The sequence below is a fragment of the Perkinsus marinus genome, assembly GCF_000006405.1.
Source record: "Perkinsus marinus ATCC 50983 genomic scaffold scf_1104296945044, whole genome shotgun sequence".
In the NCBI taxonomy this organism is placed as follows: Eukaryota; Perkinsozoa; order Perkinsida; family Perkinsidae; genus Perkinsus; species Perkinsus marinus.
In genome coordinates, this window is record NW_003211239.1 from 1 (window position 1) to 1,090 (window position 1,090).

Here is a 1,090-nt window from a genome sequence, read left to right on the forward strand (position 1 = left end):
GTGTGCCGCCTGAACAGAACCATCCAAATCAAGCCAGGCACGTATCCATTTCCACCCTTGGTGTCTTCCGATATTAAAGTGCTCCCCGTTGCCAACGGGCTTCGAGAGCTCTTCCCCAAGGCATTCTCCAACTCCTGATATGCTGATCGCTGTATGTTCTGGGTATTTTGAAGACGCTAAAAAGACAATACAATTGACCATAATTAATGTCAAACTGCTCTTCGCAAGCTATGTACTGGTACTAGTCATATTGTTGGACTTCACGAACGCATACCACACTTCTACCAACCTATCCCACTTGAATAAGTTCCATCTCCTCCTTCTCCATAGCCGATACCAACGCCTCGGTACGGGCTCGAATACTCTCCTCCTGTTGCACCTTATTCTCATATTCTATTCGAGTGTTCTCCAACTTGCGAAGCTGAAACAACACCATACTATTCCTACCAACCCAAGCCTTCACCTTTTCCTCTTCCATTCTCTTCCTCGCGTTATCCCTCTGACTCCTGATCACCTTCGCCCTGCTCGTATTGAGCCCTCTGAACCACGACGCTGCTAACACCACTCTTTCTCCCATATTACATATCCCTGATCCACTTCTCCTGCTTCTGTTGTTGTAACTTCATCTGTTCCTCTCTACCTTCCCGTACAAGATGCCGCTTACTTTCCAACACAGCACCCTTCGAGGCCTGCACAATTACCTCTTGCTATCTCCACCAATTACGGCAAGTCTCACCTCCCTCAGCTGCCTCGCCTTGTCCTTCAGGAAGGCGTTCCGTGCTTGAGTAGCACGAACTGCCTGCCACTGCTTTTTATGCAACTATTGCGACTGCAATTAAATAGCGAGTGAACACCTATATGGTTCACCTCTTCCTTGGCAAGGACTTTGGCTTCATTCTCGGCACGTAGCGTGTTGATCTGCTCGGCTCTGGATATCATAGGTTGACCATAAAGATACAGAATAGGTCTCAGAGTTTACTTTCTACGGGTTTCCTGTATTTTCTTCCAAGCCTTTTCTTCCTCCTGCTTCACAGAGCTATGCGATTAGCAAGCAGCTGAGCATCCAACTCTGTCCTCTTTCGAGACTCTT

At 47.6% G+C, this 1,090-nt stretch overlaps 1 protein-coding gene across 1 annotated transcript; it reads right to left on the reverse strand.

Annotated features, from left to right (window-relative positions):
• Positions 1 to 289: 289 nt before the first annotated feature.
• Pmar_PMAR001736 (NBP2b protein, putative) lies at positions 290 to 939 on the reverse strand (the record flags this gene model as incomplete). Its single annotated transcript, XM_002779916.1, has 5 exons — positions 290 to 421; positions 464 to 539; positions 583 to 689; positions 737 to 820; positions 868 to 939. The coding sequence occupies 5 exons, from the start codon at positions 937 to 939 to the stop codon at positions 290 to 292; spliced, it is 471 nt and encodes a 156-aa protein (XP_002779962.1).
• Positions 940 to 1,090: the final 151 nt, after the last annotated feature.